The sequence below is a fragment of the Ochotona princeps genome, chromosome 6, assembly GCF_030435755.1.
Source record: "Ochotona princeps isolate mOchPri1 chromosome 6, mOchPri1.hap1, whole genome shotgun sequence".
Classification (NCBI taxonomy): Eukaryota; Metazoa; Chordata; class Mammalia; order Lagomorpha; family Ochotonidae; genus Ochotona; species Ochotona princeps.
This window is the reverse complement of record NC_080837.1, coordinates 35,052,529-35,076,929: the sequence shown is the minus strand read 5'-3', so window position 1 is coordinate 35,076,929 and position 24,401 is coordinate 35,052,529. Positions and strand designations below refer to the sequence as shown.

The 24,401-nt window shown below is 45.1% G+C and overlaps 1 protein-coding gene across 6 annotated transcripts; it reads right to left on the bottom strand.

Annotated features, from left to right (window-relative positions):
• Positions 1-254: 254 nt before the first annotated feature.
• CATSPER2 (cation channel sperm associated 2) lies at positions 255-24,377 on the bottom strand. 6 transcript variants are annotated; one of them, XM_058665928.1, is made up of 13 exons: positions 24,266-24,377; positions 23,379-23,525; positions 22,733-22,906; positions 22,496-22,564; positions 11,958-12,130; positions 11,319-11,474; positions 10,912-11,036; positions 9,436-9,614; positions 9,143-9,242; positions 8,770-8,826; positions 4,581-4,783; positions 4,109-4,276; positions 255-401 (listed from the first exon to the last, which is right to left on the bottom strand). In XM_058665928.1, exons 2-13 carry the CDS (start codon positions 23,521-23,523, stop codon positions 370-372), a joined length of 1,581 nt encoding a protein of 526 aa, XP_058521911.1. In that variant the 5' UTR covers positions 23,524-23,525; positions 24,266-24,377; the 3' UTR covers positions 255-369. The 6 variants fall into 6 exon arrangements, with proteins under 6 accessions (XP_058521911.1, XP_058521912.1, XP_058521913.1 ...); XM_058665929.1 differs by lacking the exon at positions 24,266-24,377 and adding an exon at positions 24,204-24,244; XM_058665930.1 differs by lacking the exon at positions 24,266-24,377 and adding an exon at positions 24,197-24,218.
• Between the last annotated feature and the right edge of the window lie 24 nt (positions 24,378-24,401).

The following is a 24,401-nucleotide window of genomic DNA, read 5'->3' as shown; positions in this document are numbered from 1 at the left end:
GGCGGCAACAGAAACAGTATCTCTAACTTAGCTGCACTGATGGCTCTGAGGATAACCACACCTGCGCAGGAAGGACAGTGAGATCAGGACACTTACCGGGAGGCAGTGGTGGCAGGAGGGGCAGGAGATACAACCAACAAGTCTGCAAGAGTCACATTTCAGTGCTGTGGGGAAGGGGAGAGAAAGTGCAGGCTCCATGCCTGGCACCATGCCTTATGTCTCAGAGACAAGAGGTGCTCGACTCACTCCACAACAACATTTACTAGCAGTATTTATTAGAAAATTATAATTGAGGTCTCTATTGCCAACTATTCTCTTCGTTGTCTTTTTTGCTGGGCCCAAAGACTTAGAAGCCATCCACGGTCAGGTTTACTTATCTTCGAAGTTCATCAGTGCCTGCACTATAAAGAAACAGACTGTGAGACTGCAGAGCTGAGAAGACATTGAATGAAGTTGTACAAATGCCTGGTGAGGGCCCGGCGGCGTAGCCTAGCAGCTAAAGTCCTTGCCTCGAACGCCCCGGGATCCCATATGGGCGCCGGTTCTAATCCCGGCAGCTCCACTTCCCATCCAGCTCCCTGCTTGTGGCCTGGGAAAGCAGTCAAGGACGGCCCAAAGCTTTGGGACCCTGCACCTGCGTGGGAGACCTGGAAGAGGTTCCTGGTTCCTGGCATCGGATTGGCGCGCATCGGCCCGTTGCGGCTCACTTGGGGAGTGAAACATCGGATGGAAGATCTTCCTCTCTGTCTCTCCTCCTCTCTCTGTAGATCTGACTTTGTAATAAAAATAAATCTTTAAAAAAAAAATGCCTGGTGAAGGCCCTGCTCTTCCGTGTCCTAGGGTCCTACATACATCTTTAGCTCAAGCCACGAGTCCGGGTGCTGTTGGCCATGGACAAACTAATCAGGAATAAAGCAGCCACCTTACTGCTTAAGAAAGGGCTGGGAATGACTGCGGGAAAAAAAAGAAGCAGGATTCATTTTAGGCAACATTCTCAAGTAGACAAGGCCTGTCTTTGAAATCCCGCCCTAATTTGATGCCTCAGTCTTATATACTCCTTTTATTGCTTTTCTGTGCTCATTGTGTGCACACACAAAGCTGTTTAGTTCACACTGGGTTGATTTCAATGCAGTATGAGGAAGAAAACTCAGACAACATTAATCTGTATTTAATGGGTAAAGAAAATTGCCCCTAGAAGTGGTGTCTCACACATGGCACAACAAAGTCAACACCATCTCGGAATAATCCAGACTGCTCAAGTTACACCCTCAGGACATTCTTCCCCACGTCAAAATCCATCTCTGCCCCAGTTCGAAGTGTGATCTGGCAGCAAAGAGCAACACAGCATCTCCCTCCGTGGTTCCAGGATGGAGGGTGGGGTCTTCCCCTCATCCATCTTCCCCCTGCCCAACATTCCTTCCCATTCCACTCAGAGACTGGAATGGATCTGCAATCACCCCACCTTTGTAACAAACATATAAAACTAAATATAGGGGGGCCCGGCGGCATGGCCTAGCAGCTAAAGTCCTCGCCTTGAACGCCCCGGGATCCCATATGGGCGCCGGTTCTAATCCCGGCAGCTCCACTTCCCATCCAGCTCCCTGCTTGTGGCCTGGGAAAGCAGTTGAGGACGGCCCAATGCTTTGGGACACTGCACCCGCGTGGGAGACCTGGAAGAGGTTCCTGCTTCCTGGAATCGGATTGGCGCGCACCGGCCCATTGCGGCTTACTTGGGGAGTGAATCATCGGACGGAAGATCTTCCTCTCTGTCTCTCCTCTTCTCTGTAGATCTGACTTTGTAATAAAAATAAATCTTTAAAAAAAAAAAAAAAAAAAAAACACCTAAATAGGGGGCCCGGCAGTGTGGCATAGCAGCTAAAGTCCTCGCCTTGAATGCGCCAAGATCCCATATGGACACCGGTTCTAATCTCGGCAGCTCCACTTCCCATCCAGCTCCCTGCTTGTGGCCTGGGAAAGCAGTTGAGGACGGTCCAATGCTTTGGGTTCCTGCAGCTGTGTGGGAGACCTGGAAGAAGTTAGTGGCTCCCGGCTTCAGATCGGCGCAGCACTGGCCGTTGCACTCACTTGGGGAGTGAATCATGAGACAGAAGATCTTCCTCTCTGTCTCTCCTCTCTGTATATCTGACTTTGTAATAAAAATAAATATTAAAAAAAAAATAAAACTAAATAGGGCCCGGCACAGTAGCCTAGTGGCTAAAGCCCTCACCTTAAGCATGCCAGGATTCCATATGGGCACTGGTTCTAATTCCTGCAGCCCTGCTTCCCATCCAGCTCCATGCTTGTGGCCTGGGAAAGCAGTCGAGGACTGCCCAAAGCCTTGGGACCCTGCACCCACCTGGGAGACCAAGAAGAAGCTTTTGGCTCCTGGCTTCGGATCGGCTCAGCTCCAGCCATTGTGGCCACTTGGGGAGTGAATCATCGGATGGAAGATCTTCCTCTCTGTCTCTCCTCTTTGTAAATCTGACTTTCCAATAAAAGCAATAAATAAATCTTTAAAAAAATAAATAAACTCTAATTTAAAAGAGAAAACACTGGGCCTGGCACACTGGCCTAGCAGCTAAAGTCCTCGCCTTGAATGCGCCAGGATCCCATATGGGCACCAGTTCTAATCTCGGCAGCTCCACTTCCCATCCAGCTCCCTGCTTGTGGCCTGGGAAAGCAGTTGAGGACGGCCCAAAGCTTTGGGACACTGCACCCGCGTGGGAGACCTGGAAGAGGTTCCTGGTTCCTGCAATCGGATCGGCGCAGCACCGGCTGTTGCAATCACTTGGGGAGTGAATCATTGGACGGAAGATCTTCCTCTCTGTTTTTCCTCCTCTCTGTATATCTGACTTTGTAATAATAATAAATAAATATTAAAAAAAAAAAAGAGAGAGAGAGAAAACTGCCCTTAATTCTTCCAGTTGCTGCTTTATCCCTTTAGAGGGAAACTATATTAATTCAAATTAACTTGCAACAGGTAAAATTAAGAAAAAAATAGCTTTGCACATGGTTCTCAGTTTATAGCAAACCTACTAAGCAAATTACATACTTCTCTATGCTGAGGCTGGTACTCAATGGTTTAGAATGGGGTGGTGGTGGTTAAGGCAATGGCACTTGGAGGATTCCTGTTAACTCTCTAATCCCACAGCTATTCACCTTGAGCTGGGTGCCTTGCTGTTCAAGTCTGACATATGACATTCCAGGAGAAGGACCATACCCAGCACTGGGTGCGCTGCCAGAGCCCTAACTTCCAACCCGTGGGATCAGAGCTCTCAGACACACGGGATCTGGGAGCCCCCTGCTGGAGAAGTGGAGCTCCTAGGCCCTCTGCAGGCGGCCAGCATTCCACACACCAAACCAACAATCTGCTGGGGATTTTTAAAGCATGAGGCAGAAGTTGAAAGGCTGGCAAACCAGCAGAGTGGACACACTCTTCCTTCTCCACAGTTACACAAACGAGGTGCTTAAAAAGTCAGTGGAGGGCCCGGCGGCGTGGCCTAGCGGCTAAAGTCCTCACCTTGAAAGCCCCGGGATCCCATATGGGCGCCGGTTCTGATCCCGGCAGCTCTACTTCCCATCCAGCTCCCTGCTTGTGGCCTGGGAAAGCAGTCGAGGACGGCCCAAAGCTTTGGGACCCTGCACCCGAGTGGGAGACCTGGAAGAGGTTCCTGGTCCCGGCATCGGATTGGCGCGTACCGGCCCGTTGCGGCTCACTTGGGGAGTGAAACATCGGATGGAAGATCTTCCTCTCTGTCTCTCCTCCTCTCTGTATATCCGGCTTTCCAATAACAATAAAATCTTTGAAAAAAAAAAAAGTGAATGTAATCATTGTGTCCAAATTTTTAAAAAAAAAAGTCAGTGGAAAATGGAATTAAAAGATTAAGCGTATTGTGGTGCAAAAACAGTTTTGAACATTCATGCAGTTTTTTTTTCATAACATGTATTTTTCAGAGATTTGCTGAAGACCCAGATGTCAGCATTTTTTATATTAAAATAAAGGGTTTTTTTCTATTCTGTTTTCCATAAAAACTTTGAAGTACTCTTGTATGTGTTAACTCCCATGTGACTCACCTCCTGGTCCCCACTGACTGCCCTCAAGCCATACCTGCAAATTCTTGCAACTTCTTACGCTCCTCTAAGTTATACTGAAGCTTTTCCAGTAACTCAAAGTATCGGAAGAGTGAATCTCTGGGCCAAACAACACGGTCATCCTTATCCATTTCCATTAGCCCCGGCAGGTTCTGATGTACAAGAGTTTCCCAGTCCAGCTGACCTGCAGGGGGTTGTTGGGTAACAGCAGATAAATCCAGTGGTGTGGGTGGGAAGGAGAGTGTGAAATACAAAACAGGCAGCCACGAGGGAAAACGGTCTGTCATGAGAGATCACTTTACAACGAGCAAAGACAGCCACAGCCACACTTCACCCAAAGGACAGCAGAAGCACATGGGAAATTAAGCAACTAGTAATTAAGACCACAATAATCAAACCTGGGGAGAGACTGCAAAACAGGTAGCAGGGGACAGCTCTTAAGATTACAATGTCTGTGACTTCAAGTGGAAGAAAGCCTCCTGGCTCACCGATACCAGCAGGAAACGTCGACTCAAAAGACGAGGAGTAGGTGGAGGACACGGAGGAGGTAGAGGAGGAAGATGGGAACTCATTTTTTGTCAAGAAGTCCTTTGTTTTTGACACAGAGGCTGTTAAATTCTCTTCGTTATCTGAGAGTTTAGACTTTTTAGAAGCTTTGGAGAATGCATACTCCCTAGGTTGACTGGCAGCTCTGTAAGGGAAAGGAGAAACATTTCAAAAGATGATGGGCTCATACAATATTCTGGTGCTGGTCATGGCCAGGACCTGCAACCTGGATTTAAGTCCATGACGGATGACCCACTCCCAAACGCTAGCTAAGCTTTGGCACTTCTGACCTGACCCATCCCCAGTATACCACACAGAACTCTTATTTTTCCATTTGCATCCAGTCCACCTGGAAACTCTTGTTGATTTTACCTTCCACACATGTACCTTCTCTCACCAATTGACTAGCAAGACTGGAGGCCAAGCCGTCATCTCTTGCCTGGACATGAGTACAACCTCCTGATCGCTGACTCTGTTCTTTCCTCATTTTTCTATGGTCTGTCACAGCAACGATAGTAATCCATATTAAATATAAGTCACTTCACATCACTCCTCTGCTCCATTTCCTGTTTCCCTCAGAGTAAAAGTCTAAGTCCCCACAACGGCCCCTGTGACCTGCGGTCACTCTGCGCTGACCACTGCTCGCTCTGCTCCTGTCGCAATGGCCTCCTTGCTCTTTCTCAATCACGCCTGGCATGCTTCCAGGCTGGGACTTTCATATCAGCTGTTCCCTCTGCCTGCAAAAACTTTTCCCAGGGACACCCACATAGGAATTCCTTTGCCTTTACAAGTCTTATTTTTATTTGAAAAGAAGAGTTAGGGAGAGAAAAGGAGAGACAGAGACACAGAGAGAGATTGTCCATTTGCTACTTCATTCTCCAAGTGGCCACAATGCCCAAAGCTGTTTGAGTTCTCAAACCAGAAGCCAGGATCTTCTTCCAGGTCTCTCACGTGGGTACAGGGCTCCAAGTGCTAGGAACATCTTCTGCTGTTTTCCCAATTGCTTTGGCAGACTGACTAGAAGCAGAGCAGCCAGGACTCAAACCAGGGCCAATATAGGTCGCCAGCATCATAGGCGGAGGATTAACCTGCTATGCCTCAGTGCCAGACCCACTGTTCAATCCTTTTTAATGAGACCACCCTGATCACCTTGTTTGAAATTACAACCTGTCTTCCCTTCACACCCTGTATATACAACATACTTTAATCAATTTTCCACACGTTAATCTTATTTTAACATATTTATTTAATACTCTTTTTTTTTAAAGATTTTATTATTATTGGAAAGCCGGATATACAGAGAGGAGGAGAGACAGAGAGGAAGATCTTCCATCCGTTGTTTCACTCCCCAAGTGAGCCGCAACGGGCTGGTGCGCGCCAATCCAATGCCGGGAACCAGGAACCTCTTCCAGATCTCCCACTCGGGTGCAGGGTCCCAAAGCCTTGGGCCGTCCTCGACTGCTTTCCCAGGCCTCAAGCAGGGAGCTGGATGGGAAGTGGAGCTGCCGAGATTAGAACCGGCGCCCATATGGGATCCCGGGGCTTTCAAGGCGAGGACTTTAGCCACTAGGCCACGCCGCCGGGCCCTATTTAATATTCTTTTAAAAATATTTATTTTTATTGGAATGTCAGATATGCAGAGAAAAGGAGAGACAAAGATCTTTCATCTGTTGGTTCACTCCCCAAGTAGCTACAACAGTCAGAGCTGAACTGGTCCGCAGCCAGGAACCTCTTCCAGGTCTCCCACAGGGTGCAGGGTCCCAAGGCTTTGGGTCGTCCTTAACTGCTTTCCCAGGCCACAAGCAGGGAGCTGGATGGGAAGTGGAGCTGCCGGGATTAGAACCGGCACCCATATGGGATCTTGGCGCATGCAAGTCGAGGACTTTAGTCACTAGGCTACCACACTGCCGGGCCCTTATTTAATTTTCTTATTGTTCCTTTACCCCTAATAGTATACAAGCTTCAAACAAGAACAGATAATATTTGGCCCAGTATGGTAGCCTAGTGCCTATAGTCCTCACCTTGCATCCAGTGGGATCCCATATTGGCGCCGGTTCATATCCCGGCAGCCCCATTTCCCATCCAGCTCCCTGCTTGTAACCTTGGAAAGCAGCCAAGGATGGTCCAAAGCCTTGGGACCCTGCACCTGTGTGGGAGACTCAGAAGGGGCTTCTGGTTCTTGGCTTCAGATTGGCTCAGCACCAGCCATTGAGGTTATTTGGGGAGTAAACACGCAGAAGGAAGATCTTCCTCTCTGTCTCTTCTCTCTGCAAATCTGACCTTCCAATAAAAATAAATAAATCTTTTTTTTTAAAAAAAAAAGGCATTATTATCTGTTTGTTCATGACACAATGGACTTTTAAAAGATTGCTAAAATGTGAATTATTACTCCTTTTTCTGCTTGTTATTCTTCAGAGGCAGAGAAGGGAGAGAAAGAAACAGAGATACAGAGAAAACACTCTCCCGCCTACTGGCTCTTTCTCCAAATGCTCACACAATGGCCATGGCTGGGCCAGATCAAAGTCAGAGGCAGGAACTCAATGTCGGTCTGCCATGTAGGCAGCAGGAGCCCAGCCACACGAGCCATTTTTACCACCTACCAGAGTTTGCATTAGCAGGGAGCTGGAGTTAGAAGACAGAACTGGGAACAAACCCAGGCACTCGATATAGGCTGGAATCATCTTAACGAGCACCTTTTTTATTTTTACCAAAAAAAAAAAAGTTTATTTACTTATTTATTTATTTGAAAGGCAGAGTTAGAGACAAAGGAGATACGAGGACCTCACAACCACTGGTTTGTGCCCTCAGCCACGGCTGGGTCATGTCAAAGCCAGGAGTCAGGAACTCCATCCTGGCCTCTCCCATGGGTGGCAGGGTCTCTAGCAACAAGGCCACATTCTGTGGCTTTTTCAGGCACATGGATTAGGGAAGCCGATTGGAAGTGGAGCAGTCAGGACTGTAATCAGCACTCCTATGTAATGCTGGCACAATAAACAGAGGCCTAAACTGCTGTGCAACAATGCCAGTCCCTTTACTAGCATCTTAATTGCTAGGCCAAATGCCTATCCGTACAGTATCTTTTAATTCCACACTTCCATGGACTTCTAGAAGCACTGCTCTACACTCTAGGTGCCTTGTAAGTATTCGATAATTATTTGCTAATGAATGAATGAGTCTATTTCTCCCACTCTCTTGTTCACTGCTAACTACTCAGGGTAGACATCATCACTGTAACATAGTGGGTAAAAGTGCACCTGTAATGCCGGCATCCCCTATGGGCACTGGTTTGAGTCCTGCCTGCTCCACTTCCAATCCAGCTCCCTGTAAATGTGCCTGGAAAAAGCAGTGGAAGATGGCCTAAGTGTTCAGGCCCTTGCTACCCACAAGGGAGCCTTGGACAAAACTCCTGGCTTTTGTTATCAGCCTGCCTCAGCCCTGGCCATTGTGTCCATCTGATTCTACTGTCTTCCCTTCCCTCTCTGTCTTTCTTCCCCTCCTGTAATTCTTTCAAGTGAACAAATACATTTTAATTAAAAATAAAAACACTCAGGGTCTAGAAGGTATTTGCATTAATTTCATTGAAGGTATCTGTATTAATTTCCTGTGGCTGCCATAAAATATTACTATAGATCTGGTAGCTTAAAACAATAGAAATGTCATTTTTCACAGTTCTAGAGGGCTGGAGCATGAGACTAAACTGCTGACAGGGCCATTCTGTCTCTGCAGTAATGAGAGAGGTTTCTTGCCTCTGCTGCTTTGCGGCATCTTGTGGCCTGTGAGCGCAGCGCTCTACTGTCTGTCTCCATTTTCATGTCATTGTCTCCTAGTCTCTGCATCCGTCTTTTCCTCTTCTGTCTCCTGTCATTGGATTTAGAGCTCACCTGGATGATTTAAGATGACCTTATTCCAGGATCCTTAATAACTCTTGCTATAACCCTGGATGTTTTTTTTCAAGTAAGAGTCTGTGGGGTTAATATATATATATATATATATATATCAACTTAAAGGACAATTAGTGAACCCAGTACAATAAACAGTGAATAAATAAGCTCAGCCCCAGCCATCTGCTTCGGATTTCTACCCTCTTCTCCATCACATGTTTCCATGCCAGTTCACATTTGTGCTATTGACCTGGTATCGATTTTGCTGTGGCTTGACCTCAGTGCGTCAGGGGACAGGTTTTGTCTTCTGTAAACAAACAGAAAAAGAGTAAAGTTACTCTCAAGTATGAGCACAATAAGTAGGAAAAAAAAGAAAAAGAAGACACTGAATTACAAAGAAAACTGAGGAAGGGAGATAAACTGTAGAAAAGGGATGAAAAAAGAGTTGGGAAGTTGCCACAGTGGCTATGGAAACAATCTTCTAATGTTGAGGAATTCTTACACCCCGGGAGCAAATCTTTTATCACAAGGAGAAAAGTGGGATCACAGCCGAGGAAGAAAGGGGGTAAGGTCAGGGAAACCCCTTGAGAAATAAAACTGAGTTTGAAAACAGAAAAGAGAACCTTTGGATGATCTGCCTCTTGAATATGTCAGCTTTGTGCTGAACCTCCAGATGCGTCATCTCCTCGCTCAGTTCGTTCCTGATATTCTGGAAGTTAGTAACTGCCCCAAAGGGCCATTAGGAAGTGGGTGGTGGTGTGACTAGATTCTGGGGAGAGGGCTTGCAAGGGGAAGAACCCAGGATATCCATTTTGAGACCCAAGCCTTCCTGCCTCACTGGGTTCTTTCTATCCATTCCAAGCAACTCCAGCTTCCAACCACCCCTACCTCCAAATTCTGCCTCCTCTGTGCTTACCCATCATGGCTACTATGATATTTCGAAAGATAATCGAGCCGAGCAGCAACCAAAGGATGACATAAACACTGCTGTAGAAGCGGCTGACTTCAGGCACCTTCCAGATATCCTGGAGGAGTGCATACCAATGATCCAAGGTGAAGAGAATGAATACTGTCACGAGGGAATTCAGCAGGTCCCTACAGAGAAAGGGGTGCCATTTTCACTTTTAAAACAACCTAACAACACTTTTTTTTTTAGTTTCCTCTGATTTTAGCCTCTTTCCACTCAAGTGTTAGCTATTCTTCAGTTTTAAGTTGTCTTATTAAGTTTCCCTTTATTATAAATAATCTATAAGGTGCCTTTCACTGTTCCTTTAGTTCTAGGGCATAGTAAGAACTTGGGAAATAGATATGGACTGAATTTTTAAAAGATGAATGAATCATCAATGAGATATCACTTTTTTCTAAATTCATTCTCCACTATTCTATGCCTTTCACGTCATAGATCATTCACAAATTTGGCAAGCATCATCCCTATATAGCTCACTAGTAAGAACAATAAACAAGCAAACTGACTTACAGATATAACTTTATGTGATCACACATAATGAATACATATAAAACTTTAAAATGATAATTTGTAAAACTAGATACATTTCTGAATTTTGTGAATCGAAAACAGAAAGGAGCTAAAAGTTTCCTTATTTTGTTTTCCTTAACTTCCCATGTATAATTTATTGAAAACTTCTGGGCTTTAATCGAGTCAACTCTAGGACCTTCCTAACACAGTACTTTCACAAATCTGAAAATCTAAGGAAGGCCTGAGTGGTGCTCACAGGTTGGATTCCAGTGCGTGGGTAGGATTATCATCTCCAGATTCGTACTGATTTTCTTCTAGGAGTCAGTGTCTTCCAGACAGTGTATCATACCATGATTTTACTTCTGAACAAAGATATAGCTATGTGAATGTATAATATCCACACCTACAGATTGTAGTAAACCCAATGACCACATTTTTGAGAGTCATAGTAATGCGACCACTTACTATGTGTTAAATACTGTGCTAAGTGTTTAAATATTTCACTCTACTTACCCCCCCAACACACACACTATACGGTAGGTATTGCTATTATCATTATCTCCATCTTTTTGAAAACAATAACCGAGTCACAGAAACCAAGGCTTAACCGCTGGAATTTACTATCTAAAGATGGTTGACGAGAGTGTTTTAGAATATCTGCAACTAGTTAGAATCTGGAACTAGTTTCCCATGCCTTATGATCAGAAAGAACACCACTCACACTTCCTTTGCTTTACACTCCCCACCCCTACCCCAATGGGTTCTTTTTTATTTTTCCCCTTAATGGGTTCTACTCTACTTTTTTTTTTTTTTATAATCGACTACACTTTCTGTACTACTATACTTTGGATGAGGCTTTTCAATTTCCAGCCCATATTCTCTCCCCTCACCCAGGCTTCTCCCAGCCCTGCCTACGAGAAAAACCAGCTGTATTCCAGGTCCTGACGAGTTGAACGGGTGTACTTCTCGAAGAAAAAGACGCCAGTGACAGCAAAGATGTAGAAGAACATGAGCAGCAGCATCAGGAGGAAGGTCATGCTCTGGAAGTCATAATCTCAAGTCACAAGTGGGTCAGAGTAGACTGATCTCTGATGACAGCCTATTCAAGCCCATCTGGCAAGCCACAGCAAACTCACACTTCCACTCCTCAGCCCAGGCATCAGTCACAGCAGGCTTACCCACAGCCCCTTCTCATCCACCCAGTAACATTTCACAAGACTCTCTTTGCCTTGTCCGTCCCATTCAGACTGGTTTCATTTTAAATGTTAAAATCTCCATGTCTATCTATGCCACCCCTTTGCTTCGGCAAAAATGTACATCACCTTGAGAGCCCTGACCACGGCCAAAATGATAACTCGAATTTGACGAAATCGTGCAATGAGTTTAAGAGACCGCAGCACTCGGCAGATCCTCAGCAACTGGAGCCACACAGACTGGCCTGACACCCCTACCAACACCACAACCTCCGGAAGCAGGGACTGTGAGAAACACAGAGATAATGAGTAAGATAAACCCGAAGCCCCCTGGCGCAGCCACCCCTCCTTCATCTCAGCGTCTTCATGATTCCCAGGGCATTTACTCTTGAATAGCCTTCTCTGGCATTGTTTTCTATACAAAATTACTTAAACTCTGCATTTCAATATAGTAACACATAAGAAGGACAAAACTAAAGCCAATCACTTGGATTGTTTGGAGTACAAGTAAGCTAACACAGAACAGTGCCTGTACCTAGCAAGAATGTGCCACAACCAACGGATGTCACTTTTGAAGTTCATGTTGTGGTTAGATTCTACCTTGTTCCTAATGTCAGCTTGACAATGACTAACTTTCAGTTTTAGTAAAAAAAAACAAAACAGGAGAGAGAAATTTTTATGCGTGTCTAGCTGTTAACTTTGTTCTTCTCATTCATCTAGGCACATTCTTTATTTTACTAAAATAATCCTCAGGATATCTATTCTTACCAACATGGTAACAATAAAGTCAAAGACGTTCCAGGCACTCTTCCAGAAGAGGAAAAAACTGGATAGCCACATAAGTAGGATCTCCAGGATGAAAACCAACAAAATAAACCAAGCTGCCACCTCCACAGTCAGCTTCAATGGCCAGAGATTGGTGTTTGTGGATTCCAGCAATTCTGTAAAGGTACAGGAGGAATAATAAAAGTTAAGCACATGAAGAGCTGAATGTTGGTGATATATCAGTTACAAAGCACAGATGTGCCCACTACTATTCCATTGATCTTCAAATTTCTCTACTTAACACTGTTGACTCAACCTGTGGAGTAAAGGGAGGACAGAACTGATCATGGAAAATGGCCACGACTCAACTCCTGTTAACACTAGTGTGACTAACAGCTTTAAGTCACTTCTTGGTCATTTTAGGGGTCACACAGTCACTAAAGGATCGCTCTCTTTACCAATCCCTACCCGATCTGCTATACTGTTCTCTCAACCTGAAAGTTCACATGAAACCAATAGATCTTGAAAACACAATGAAAATGAAGGGCCATGATATGAAAAGTACTTTGTAAGAGATACTGAGACAAGAAGCCAGACTTCACAAGACACATTTAGTTACAATAACAAAGCACCTGCTTTTTTAAAAAGATTTATTTATTTTTATTGGAAAGGCAGATCAGATATATGGAGAGGTGAGGCAGAAATGTATCCCATCTCCTGGTTCATTCCCTAAATGATCACAACAACCAGAGCTGAGCCAATCCAAAGGTAGGAGCCTGGAGTCTACTCTGGGTCTCCTAGGTGCAGGGTCCCAAGGTTTTGGGGCACCCTTGACTGTTTTCCCAGGCCATAAGCAGGGAGCTGGATGGGAAATGAAGTAATCGGGACATGAACCAGCAACCATATGGGATCCCGGTGCTTGAGTCATCGCAGTGAGCCCTGTATTAGCTTTCTTTTAAGGTTTTTTCTTTTAGGGGTGACATAGTGCTTAAGATGGTGCTTGGGACAGCTGCATTCTACATTGGAATGCCTCAGTTCAAGCCCTATATCTGCTTCCCAATTCAAATTTTTTGTTAATATGCACCTTGGGATGAAGTAGGTTATGACTCAAGTGTTTGTGTCCCAAAATACATGTGGGAATTCCTAGCTCTTGGATTAGACCTAGTCCATTCTCAACTGCTGCAGACATCTGGGGAATGGACACAAAACAAGAGATTTCTGTCTTCTTGTGCCTTTCAAACAAAAAATGTCTTTTAAAGTTGTGTTTATTCTGTAAAACAAAGTAGCTTAGGGACACACAGATCTCTCATCTTCTGGTTCCCTCCCTAGATGGCATCAACAACCAGGGATGGGCCAGGTGAAGCCAGGAGCCTGGAACTGCAGCTATTTGGGGAGCAAACAGATGGAAGATCTCTGTGTCAGTCACTCTGCATCTCAAGGAATTAACAAAATTTTTTAATAAATCTTTTTTTAAAGATTTATTTATTTTTGTTGGAAAGGCAAATATACAGAGAGGAGACAGAGAGGAAGATCTTCCATCCAATGGTTCACTCCCCAAGTGATCACTATGACCAGAGCTGTGCCTATCCAAAGCCAGGAGCCAGGACCTCTTCCAAGTCTTCCAAGTGGGTGCAGGGTCCCAAGACCTTGGGCCATCCTTGACTGCTCTCCCAGGCCTCAAGCAGAGAGCTGGATGGGAAAGTGGGGCTGCTGGGATTAGAACCGGTGCCCACACTGGATCCTGCAGCGTGCAAGGCGAGGACCTTAGCCGCTAGGCTACCATGCTGGGCCTAGGAATTAACAAATTTTTACAAGCTAATAAAAATGTGGGCCAATGCAATGGCTCTACTGGCTAATCCTCCACTTTCAAGTGCTGACATCCCATATACTCAATAGTTTGACCCTGGCTGCTCCTCTTTCCATCCAGCTCCCTGTTCATGGCTTGTAAAGCAATGGAGCACGGCCCAAAGACTTGGGACCCTGCACCCTTGTGAGAGACTCAGAGAAAATTCCTGGCTTCTGGCTTCAGAATGGTTCAGCTCTGGCCACTGAGGCCATTTGGGAAGTGAACCAGCGAATGGAAGATCTTTCTCTCTGTAAATCTGCCTTTTCAATAAAAAGAAATGACTCTTCAGATAAATAATAATAATAAAAAAAAATTGGAGCCAGTGCTATGGCAAAGTGGGTTAAGTTGCCAGTTACCATGACAGCATTCCATATGGGCACCAGTTTAAGTTCTAGATGCTCCACTTCTGATCCAGCACCCTGCTAATACACCTGGGAAAGCAATGAAGGATGGCCAAGTGCTTTAGTCTCTGCACCCTATGTGGGAGACCTAGAAGAAGCTCCTGGCTCCTGGCTTCAAATCAGCTCAGTTCTGGCTGTTGCGGCCAGCTGGGGAGTGAAGCAGTAAATGGAAGATGTCTCTGTAATCCTGACTTTCAATAAATAAATTAAAAAATAAACTTAAGAGCTAAGTAAGATCCTGGATTGGATCAAGACTATAAAACAGAACTGCATTCCAGCCCTCCCTAGAATGAATTGGCTCCTCCTTAAAACCACTGTACAGAGATCCTCCATCTTCTGATTCACTCCCTAGGGAGCTGAAGTGGCCAGGGTTGAGCCAGGTAAAAACCAGAAGCCAGGAGCCTCATCTGGGTTCCCAAAAAGGTGGCAAGGGCTCAGGCAATTGGGGCCTTCTGTGCTGCCTGTCCCAGGCCATTAGAATGGGGCTGTATATGTAGTGGAGTAGTTGCAGTGCTGGTATTGGAGGCAATGGCTTAACCCCAGCACAGAACAAACCCAACCCTAACAGGCTTTTCTTTTATATAAAATGTTTCTGTCGTTCTCACTGGGATAGTCTTTCACACTGTAACTCTGAAATCAGGATGCAATCAATGATCTGTCAACAGTTTAAATGAGAATTATTTATTTCCTAGTGGTAAATAAACAGTGCATTTCATCACTGATGAAAACTTAGGTGCAATAAAATACTTCAGTCATGATCAATTCTGGTCTGGGAAGCATGACATTATTAGAAAGAGCCGAAGAACACATATTTGTGCCTGGAAAGTTGAATGCAGTAAACTTTCAGTTTTCACTTTCACAAAAATAGGTAGCCACAGAGTGATGTGAAGGTCCTGGAAAAAGGGATCTTACAGTTTGTGCAGCGAAGATTAACTTGCAGCAGCAGTAGCAGCAGCCATTTCAGTCTCTGGGAAAAAGTACATTTTTACAGAAGCTGAATGAACACAAGGAAATTCAAACGAACAAGCGGTAGGAAGTGCCACAGTGGGACAGATAGTGCAAAAAGTGATGATTTCCCACTCCACATCCACTAATGCAAAGGTACACTACCTGCAGATGAAAATATAATTTAAAATTTTATCTTATTGGAAAGGCAAAGACAGAGAAATTTCCAAAATGCTGGCTTTCTCTCCAAATATCCACAATCGCTGGGTACCACACTGAAGTCAAGAGCTCAAATTCAACCTAGGTCTTCCATGTGAGTAGCAGTATCATCTGCTGAATATTGGGGTGCACATTTAGCAGATCAGAAGTACAGGAGCAGGAACTTGAACCAGGCACTTCAAAATGCAGGTGTCCCAGGAAAGGTTGTAATCAGTGCTCCAGATGCTTATGCCCTCAAAAAATAACTTTAAATAATTTATTGAGAGTTTGCAGGCACGGCGGCGTAGCCTAGTGGCTAAGGTCCTCGCTTTGAATGCGCCAGGGTCCCACATGGGCGCCGGTTCTAATCCCGGCACTCCACTTCCCATCTGGCTCCCTGCTTGTGGCCTGGGAAAGCAGTCGAGGATGGCCCAGAGCACTGGGACCCTGCACCCACGTGGGAGACCTGGAAAAAGTTCCTGGTTCCCGGCTTCGGATCAGCACAGCACCGGACGTTGCACTCACTTGGGGAGTGAATCATTGGATGGTAGATCTTCCTCTGTCTCTCTTCCTCTCTGTATATCTGACTTCATAAAAAAAGTAAATAAATCTTAAAAAAATATATTTTTTTAAATTATTGAGAGTTTTAAACCTGTGTTAGCAAAGCAGAAAGCCTTAATTGGAGAACCGGGTTAAGCAGCCAGCTACATCACTGATGTCGCACTATTTCCATTTCTGACTGTTTCTGTTTTTAAGATTTGTATGTGTTTGGGCCCGACATGATGGCCTAGCGGCTAAAGTCCTCGCCTTGAATGCGCCAGGATCCCATATGGTTGCCAGTTCTAATACTGGAGGCTCCACTTCCCATCCAGCTCCCTGCTTGTGGACTGGGAAAGCAGTGGAGAACAGCCCAGAGCACTGGGACTCTGCACCCATGTGGGAGACCCGGAAGAGGATCTGGGCTCCTGGCTCTGGATTGGCACAGCACCAGCTGTTGCAGTCACTTGGGAAGTCAATCATCGGACAGAAGATCTTCCTCTCTGTCTCTCCTCCTCTCTGTATATCTGACTTTGCAATAAAAAATAAAATAAATCTTAAAAAAAAAAGAAATAGTCTTAGTGGAAATGGAGTTGATATTGTGAAAAATAAGCATTTAGCATTGCACAGTAAGACTATGTCAAAAACTGGTTTGACATAGTAGCAAAATAAGATGATAAAATCCTAAAACAAACAACAAAAATACTGCAGCAGGAATTATGGCATATGGGGTTAAGCTGGTACCTGTGATGTCGGCATCCCATATGAGCAATTGGTTTGAGTTCTGGCTGCTCCATTTACAATCTAGCTCCCTGTTAATGTGCCTGGGGAAGCAGCAGCAGATGTTCCACGTCCTTGGGATCCTATATCCATATAGGAGAGTTGGATGATAGACCCTGTTTGGCTAGTCTGAGCCCCAAATATTGTGGCCACTTACAGAGTAAATCAGTAGATGAAATCCCTCTCTCTCTCACTCTTACTTTCCCTCTCTCTGTAACTGCCTTTCAAATAAATAATCCTTTAAAAAAAAATGCTAGGGTCCCAGCACCATGGCCTAGTGGCTAAGGTCCTCGTCTTGAATGCGCCAGGATCCCATACGGGGGTGGTTCTAACCCCGGCAGCTCCACTTCCCATCCAGCTCCCTGCTTGTGCCCTGGGAAAGCAGTCAAGGAAGTCCCAAAGCCTTGGAACCCTGCACCCACGTGGGAGACCTGAAAGAAGTTCCTGTCTCCTGGCTTCGGATCGGCACAGCTCCAGCCATTTCAGTCACTTGGGGAGTGAATCATCGGACAGAAGATCTTCCTCTCTGTATCTCCTCTCTGTATATCTGACTTTGTGATTAAAAAAAATATATAAATCTTAAAAAAAATGTTAGAGCCAATAGTACCAATGGGCTCTAATGAATTTTGTTGGAAATTTATCTTCCACAATGTCTCAAAACTTTTAGAATTATAATTTAATAGCCTTAAGCTCCTTATTGCTCTAGTTTTCTGGTTTCCATTACTTTTCCTGAGTTTGTTGTTACCTAGTTATGGTTTGCAACTACAATACTACTACTTTTCTATATCCTGTATAATTGAAAATTGTCCCTCATAGTTGTAACCTCATAATAGAAGAGAATCTTTTCTTCTCAGTCCAAACTATTATAAACTTTTTTTTAAGCTTTCCTTCACAGAAAGAACATTTTTTATAACTCCTTTTGCTAGTTATGGTCATACATGTGCTTGATATATCAACCAGTACTCAAAACTGCAGGCTGAACCATAAAATGGTTAAAGGAAAAAATCCTATCGTCAGATAATCTGGGTTGGAAACTAGGTTCCACAGCTCTAGGTGTTAGGCCTTGGAAGTTACTCAACCTTTCTGTGTCTCAGTGTATTTCCAACTTTGTATTTTCGACCCCGTTTCTCAAAGGCATTCCAGAAGTTTGTGATTTTACTATTTTATTTATTTGAAAGGTAGACAGGAAAAAAGATCTTTGATTTTAGAGACTGGCATTGTGGCATAGAGAGTAAAACTATCACTTGTGCTGACAGAATTATATACCTTAAAAAGAAACAGAAGATTTTTTGATTTTAAAGGTATTGATTCTATTTTAATTTCATTCTTCTTTTTTTTTTAAAGATTTACCTACTATATTGGAAAGTCAGATTTACAGAGAGAATGAGAGACAGATAGATCTTTCATCTGCTGGTTCACTCCCTAAGTGACTGCAATGGCCAGAGCTGTGCCAATCCGAAGCCAAGAGCCTCTTCCAGGTCACAGGGTCCCAAGGCTTTGGGCCATCCTTGACTGCTTTCCCAAGCCACAAGCAGGGAGCTGGATGGAGAGCGGGGTTGCTGGGATTAGAAGCGGCCCCCATATAGAATCCCAGTGCGTGCAAGGCGAGGACTTTAGCCACTAGGCTACTGCGCTGGGCCCTATTTATTTATTTTAAAAGATTTATTTATTTATTTTATTGGAAAGGCAGATTTACAGAAAGGAGAGACAGAAAGAGCTTCAATCCGTTGGTTCACTCCTCAAATGGATGCAATGAGTGGAACTGAGCCAATCTGAAGTCAGAACACAGAAGCTTCTTCTGGAAGACCAAGCTTCTTCTTGGGTGAAGAGTCCCAAGGCTTTGGGTCATCCTCTACTGCTTTCCCAGGTCACATGCAGGGAGCTGGATGGGAAGTAGAACTGCTGGGACACACAAACTTGCATCCATATGGAATCCTGGCGAAGGCAAGGTAAGGATTTAGCCAGTAGGCTATCAGGCCAGGTCCAACATTTATTGCTTTTATTGATAAGATTTACAGAGAGGAGAAACAGAAGGGTCTCCCATCTGATGGTTCCCTCCCCCAAATGGTCATGATGGCCAGAGCTGAGGCAGTCTGAAGCCAGGAGCCAGGAACCTCATCCAGGTCTCCCATGTGGGTACAGGGTTCTAAGGCTTTGAGCCATCTTCCACCTCTGTCTCAGGCCATAAGCAGGGGAATGGATCAGAAATGGAGTAAACAGGATAATATTGGAGCCCATATGGAATGCTGATGCCAGAGGTAGAGCATTAAGCCACAGCACCTTCCCTCTCCCCAATTCAGCATCTTAACCAGTTGTTCCTTGATACCAGCCCCTACATTACAACTGTTTCTAGTAATACTTGTACAGTTGCATACATGGTGAGGTAAGACCCGGAAGAAGCTCCTGACTCCTGCTTCAGACTGGCTCAGCTCTTGCCATTGTGGCATTTGTGGAGTGAACTAGTACATGCAAGATCTTTTTCTGTTTCTCCTTCTCTCTCTGTAAATCTGCTTTTCTGATAAAAATACATTTTTTAAAGATTATTTTTATTGCAAAGTCAGATATACAGAGAGAAGAGACAGAGAGGAAGATCCTCTGTCCAATGATTCACTTCCCAAGTGGCCGCAATGGCCGGTGCTGCGCCAATCCAGTCAGGTGCCAGGAGCTTCCTCCAGGTCTCCCACGCGGGAGCAGGGTCCCAAGGCTTTGGGCCATCTTTGACTGCTGTCACAGGCCAAAGGCAGAGAGCTGGATGGGAAGTGGAGCTGCTGAGATTAGAACCAGCACCCATATGGGATCCTAGCGCATTCAAGGCGAGGACTTCAACTGCTAGGCCACAGTACTAGGCCCAGGAAAAAAAAAATCTATCTATCTATATATATATATATTGCATTGCAAAGTCAGATATATACAGAGAGGAGGAGGAGAGAGAGAAATATCTTCCGTCTGATGATTCACTCCCCAAGTGACCGCAATGGCCGGTGGTGTGTTGATCAGAAGCCAGAAGCCCAGATCCTCTTCCGCGTCCCCCACACGGGTGCAAGGTTCCCAAAGCTTTGGGCTGTCCTCGACTGCTTTCCCAGGCCAAAAGCAGGGAGCTAGATAGGAAGCAGGGCTGCTGGGATTAGAACCAGCGCCCATATGAAATCCCGGCACATTCAAGGCAAGGACTTTAGCTGCTAGGCCATGGTGCCGGGCCCAAAAAAATAAATCTTAAAAAAATTTATTTCACTAAAAATTAAAGTGATTAAAATACCTAAGGTGGTTTTCAAGAGTGTATGTGTATTACTGGGAAACTAAACAATAGTTAAACTACAAAGACATATAAAGGGAATTAATAGCGATCCTGAAAACCTCTTAACAGGAGGTCACATGCACAGAGCAGGAGGGGACCCCAGAGCGGAGCAGGGGGACAAGAGGAGGCTTGTATTCCAAACCTGAAGACTCCAGGATTCTCACCAAGGACTATCAGTACGAGCACCAAGGACTACATCCCAACTGCCAAGGAGACCACGGGGAATTGGAATGCCTTCGGAGGCCAAGAACTCTAGGGTCATCCACTCCCACTTGGATCTCCCACATGGGATGAAAGAAGTCCAAATCCTTTCTCGCAGATTCCAAGGGCGTCAGAACAACAGCCAGGAGCCCTGAGCAGTCCGCAGAAACAGAAGAACAGTAAACTTCCTTGGGGACTGGGTAGGGGAGCTTTCCCTGGTCCTCGCTTGGTTCCGACTTTGGGTCCCCACCCTCTCTGGTAATGACCATCAGGATCGCTCTGGAAACCCCTCAAAACAAACAAACAAACAAACAAAAGCTCAAGAATAGATAGAGAACAAGGAAAGCTTAGAATTAGACAGGAAACAGCGTGGATTCACTTATACCTTACTAGGTGGGACACAAAGATTAGTTACTCCTCACTAGGGTATTGAAGATTTCTCTGCACACCCCTTCTAAAACTGTTCTGCACCTAAACTGTTGACATATGTCCTGTCAGAGTTATAAGCTAGTCTAGACTTCCCCCAAAAAAGCCAAGTTCAGCAAAATTATGCTTCAACGCTATAAAATGCTAAATACTATAATGAAAATAGACATGAGACAGCTGAGTAGCAATCTATAGCCATTTTAAGGTGTATAGAACCCGGCTGTATATAAACTAAAATTGAAATGTCAATGAAGGAGTCGCAGGATGTGTTAAATAATTTGAATTTTTTTTAACATGTTGGTTACTCAATACTATGTCAATTAATTCCATAACATTATAAATTGTTGCTTATGTTATGTTGAGGCTTTTAATCGATCGGGATGATACTCCGCCGGCTCTACTTTCAGACCAGAGATGGTCTCCCCAACGAGCCGTTGAACTTATCTGGACAATAAGATGCTGGACTCTATGCCTGGCATATGCTTGTAATGAAAGAGTCTCATGTGAACTTGAACTGTGGTAATGCAAGTAGGTGGAGGAACCCACCATGGGGGGAGGGTTTGGGGAGGGTTTGGGGGAATCCCAGTACCTATAAAACTGTGTCACATAATGCAATGTAATTAATAATAATAAAAAAAATTTTTTAAAAGAGTGTATGTGTATTACTGGGAAACTAGAAATCATGACAAAAAAAAAGGGCTGGTGCCATTTCTGAACTGTTACAAACTGTATTTCCAAACATGGTTCATATATATACTTTGTAATCCAAATAAAGATAACCCTTACTCCATATAAAAAAAAAAAAGGCGGGGGGGGGGGTACCTACGCTACTCCATGACTTAAAGTTCTTACATTTATTTTCTGGAGACCTGAAGCAGTTCAAATTTTCATCTGTTTGAACTTGACTCTTTTCATCTTCATTCAGCATTTTGTTCTATCATCTACTCTTTAGTTTTTTGCTTCTTTCAATTTCTTGGCTGTACCTAACTTTCCATATTTGCTGATCTTTCTAAATTTATTTGTAAAATATAAATGTTAGATCATTCATTGGTAGCCACCTATATTATCTTGAATAGAAAAAGTTTAATTCATTTATCAACTGACAAAAAAATAGTTAACTAGTCTCCCTGTCTCTGTTCTTTGTGTACATATCTGCTTGTGTCTAGACCACCCAGTATCTGCTATATACTACTTGAGAGCCCTTCAAAAATTTCTAGATCTTAGCAGCTACACAAATCCTACCCCAAAGGGCATATTATAATTGGCACATCACAATTTGAATCATATTTAACATGTAACTGTTTAGAGCAATATAATTCATTGGGGCTGGCATTGTGGTATAACTGATTAGGCCAGCGCTGGCCTATGATGTTGGTATCCCAAGTGGGTGTCAATTCCAGCCTCAGCTATTCCACTCCCCATCCAGCTCCTGCTAATGCAGCTGGGAAGGCTGGAGATGGGGCCCAGTCCCTAACTTAGCTCCTGGCTTCAGCCTAGCCCAATCACAGGGGTCACAGCCCTTTGGGAAGTGAGTCAGCAAATGGAAGATCTCCAAGAAAATCAGCTTTTTTTGTTGTTGTTGTTCTTCTACACAGATGCAGGGGCCCAAGTATTTTGGCCATCTTCCGCAGCTGTCTCCCGAAATTGCCACAATGGTCAGAGCTGGGCTGAGCTAAAGCCAGGAGATTTTCCTGAGTGTCCCATGTGGGTACAAGGACTCAAGCACTTGGGCCACCCTCTGCTGCTTTTCCAGGCTGTTAGCAGGGAGTGGGATAAGAAGTAGAGCAGTTGGGACTCAAATCAGTGACTCTACCAGCTATGCCAGGGCTCCAGCCCCCAGGAAATCTTAAAAATGAAACAAGAAAAAGACTCCTACCCACTTTCTGTTTCATTATCCAACATCAGTTCTCACCTATTTCAACCATCAGCACTATTGTATTCAGAAAGATGAGGAAGATGATGAAGTTCTTGAAGAGAGGGCCTGTTTCTTATTAAGGAAGCAATACAGAGTGTAACACTCTTTTTGATGTACATCGTTGAAACCATAAAGGTAAGAATATTCATGGTATGGAGAACATTATATTGGAAGAGGAAACAGGAAGTCAGCAGACGAAGAACAGCCATAGACACGAATGACAGCAAAGGATACTGTCAAGCACCCATCCAGCCCACAGGGAGAGGGGCGGCCTCGGACTGCAGCGCACGTGAAGTCTGCTCAGCAGTCTCTGGGCGTGCGAAATCCGTCCCTCGTGCTGCGGCTTTATGGAGAAGCGCACCAGTTGTTGTTGATCCCTCAACATTAGTTTCTTCTGTCGGGAAGGATCTGTGTGATAAAATGTTGCAAGCATTGTGGACAAAGAAGGCAGGAAACTCTTGGGGGGGGGTGAGGCTAAGGGGTAAGGACTCTCAATATAATTAAGAATCCTGTTCTCTTGGGGTGAGAGCTAACTAATGTGTTACTTAGGATCTTCAGCATCCACACCCACAAATAAAAGCAGTAGCTTCAATTCTCAGTGGGAGTGTCTTTGAGCGAAAGTTTCCCCAAGTCAGCCAAGTCTGGCAGCTACCCTAAGCCTCGAGGGAACAGTACAGGTAATAACTCCAAGGTTGAAAGTTTTATTTACATAAAGTTCTTATTTGATCAGGTTTGGTGGAAGTTCCTAATCCACGAACAACGCAACTAAACCAACCTTCCCTGAATTTCCCACGCTAAAATTGGTCTCCCTGCTTCCTAATCTTTGCCAGAGGTGGTGACGAATCTAAATTTGACGCCAAGAAGGAAACAGGCTGCTGACCAAGTAACTCCCGGATTGTGTGCCGTGGCACGGCTTGGGTCAAGCCTTGCAAATGCTCAATGAGTGAGAACGTGTCAATGAGACGTGACCAAATGGCATCCGCTCGGGGCAGCTGCACATGCCCTGTTTTGCGACTTGTAGCCATATCTGTTAACAAAAAAGAAAAAAAATGCCAGTATCAAATGCCACTTCATTCATAAAGAGATACACCAGGATTCAAACTATCTTGACACCCCCAACCTTCCGCGGGTTCAGAGACCCCTGAAGAGTTGCCAGCTGGGAAAGCCCGGCAGTTGGTTAGAACACAAGGTAACATGATTCGAGGCCATTTGAAAGAAAATGGGAGTCCCAGTGGCCAGAAAGCTTCATTTTGTGGCAATAACTGTAACTTTAACACATTTTTTTTTTAAAGAAAACACTCAAAATAGAAACAGAAGCTTTGGGGGTGAACAAAGGACACCCCCCCACACAACCCCCCACCCCACTGCAAACTGAGATGGGGAATGAGCCTAGGCTGGCTGGCTCTCCAAGGAAAAACCAACTGAAGAGGAAGTGGACAAAATTCAACAGCCTCACATTTGGAAAATGTGCCCCGCCACCAACTGTGTGCACCCTAAGAGACAGCGCCCGCTCCGCCACCCTCTCCTCAGCCCTCCCTTCTGGGCCCTCACCTCAGCCTAGGCACTCTTCCGCCCACTCAGCCCTGCCTTCACGCCTCCCCCTCGGGCGCTCCTGGGCGCAAGGATGTGCTCACGCACGGTCCTCCCGCAAAGTCCCGCTGCACCCCATTCCCAGACCCTCCCCGCCCTGACTCGCACGTTAGACCTGTGTCCCGGAAAAGGGGGTCCACCCCATGCCCGGGACCAGCTCCCGCCCCCAGCCCCGACCCCGGCAGCGCTCTCCAACTCGGCCCCGCCCCACGCCGCTCTCGGGCCACTCGGCGGTTACCAGCTGGACCCGCCCGCACGCCCGACGCAGGCGCCGCGCAGCCAATCGGCGGCTGCCACACTGCGGCCCGAGCCG